The following is an 892-nucleotide window of genomic DNA, read 5'->3' as shown; positions in this document are numbered from 1 at the left end:
CTTTTGTTGAATTTATCCGCCAGAAGCAACTATTGTGTAAAAAGTGGGTCGAGAGTGAACTTGATGCTCTCGAGTACGATAAATTATTAGAACTGTTTATATTCGAGGATATAAAGAAGTGCATGCCTGTAAAAGTTCGCTCTCACATTAACGAGCGTGGTCTGCGCACCTTAGCCGAGGTCGGTAGTGCCGCCGATCATTTCGCTCTCACTAATCCTAACTACTTTTGCAGATCTAATGAGCCTTCATTCCCTTCAAACCAGCATAATAGTAAGAGGATGGAGTATAGTACCAGCAGGACTGAACTGCCAGATACCCACAGGATTGCAAAGGCAAAGTCGTCAGAAACAGGTGGTGAGAGTAGGAATTTTGCTTCTCGCGGTGAGAAATTTTCTTTTTGCCGTTATTGCAAGAAACACGGTCATGTCATGAATGACTGTTGGCAAGTAAGCGTTCTGACAATAACAAACGTATTTTTCACGTCAATAATAACAAGAGGGAGGGTGCATCTAAATATCATGGTGATAAAATTGATCTTGGCCTTTCTCCCTTTTCTATGACAGAATCTGCAAATGTGACTCCTTCATTTAAACCCTTTTGTTCTACAGGATTTATTAGTGCTGATGAATCGTGCACGTCGTCTTCTCCAGTCACTATACTACGGGACTCGGCTGCAGATATATCAATGGTGCTCAGAGGCTGTTCCTAACCCTGATTGTTACACTTGGAGACATGGTAATTATCAATGGACTGATAGGCAGGGGTGTAGTGGTAAAAAAAATCGCTGGGGGGACGCTGCCGGCAAACTTGGTTGACTCTATTTTTAAACTGCACCAATACCCCCCCCCCCCCACATGAGACCTAAATAAGAAAAAGTCGAAAATTTTAAGCC

The 892-nt window shown here is 42.8% G+C and overlaps 1 protein-coding gene across 2 annotated transcripts; it reads left to right on the top strand.

The window, feature by feature from the left end:
- The first annotated feature begins 136 nt into the window (after positions 1–136).
- On the top strand, positions 137–846 carry LOC119582128. Of its 2 annotated transcripts, none has more exons than XM_037930367.1 (2): positions 137–354; positions 609–846. In XM_037930367.1, the coding sequence occupies exons 1-2, from the start codon at positions 238–240 to the stop codon at positions 813–815; spliced, it is 324 nt and encodes a 107-aa protein (XP_037786295.1). In that variant the 5' UTR covers positions 137–237; the 3' UTR covers positions 816–846. The 2 variants fall into 2 exon arrangements, with proteins under 2 accessions (XP_037786295.1, XP_037786294.1); XM_037930366.1 differs by having other exon boundaries at positions 137–381.
- The last annotated feature ends 46 nt before the right edge of the window (positions 847–892 follow it).

This window comes from Penaeus monodon, chromosome 15 (assembly GCF_015228065.2).
Source record: "Penaeus monodon isolate SGIC_2016 chromosome 15, NSTDA_Pmon_1, whole genome shotgun sequence".
Taxonomy (NCBI): domain Eukaryota; kingdom Metazoa; phylum Arthropoda; class Malacostraca; order Decapoda; family Penaeidae; genus Penaeus; species Penaeus monodon.
The sequence above is the reverse complement of the archived record's forward strand: the minus strand, read 5'-3'. Positions and strand labels throughout refer to the sequence as shown.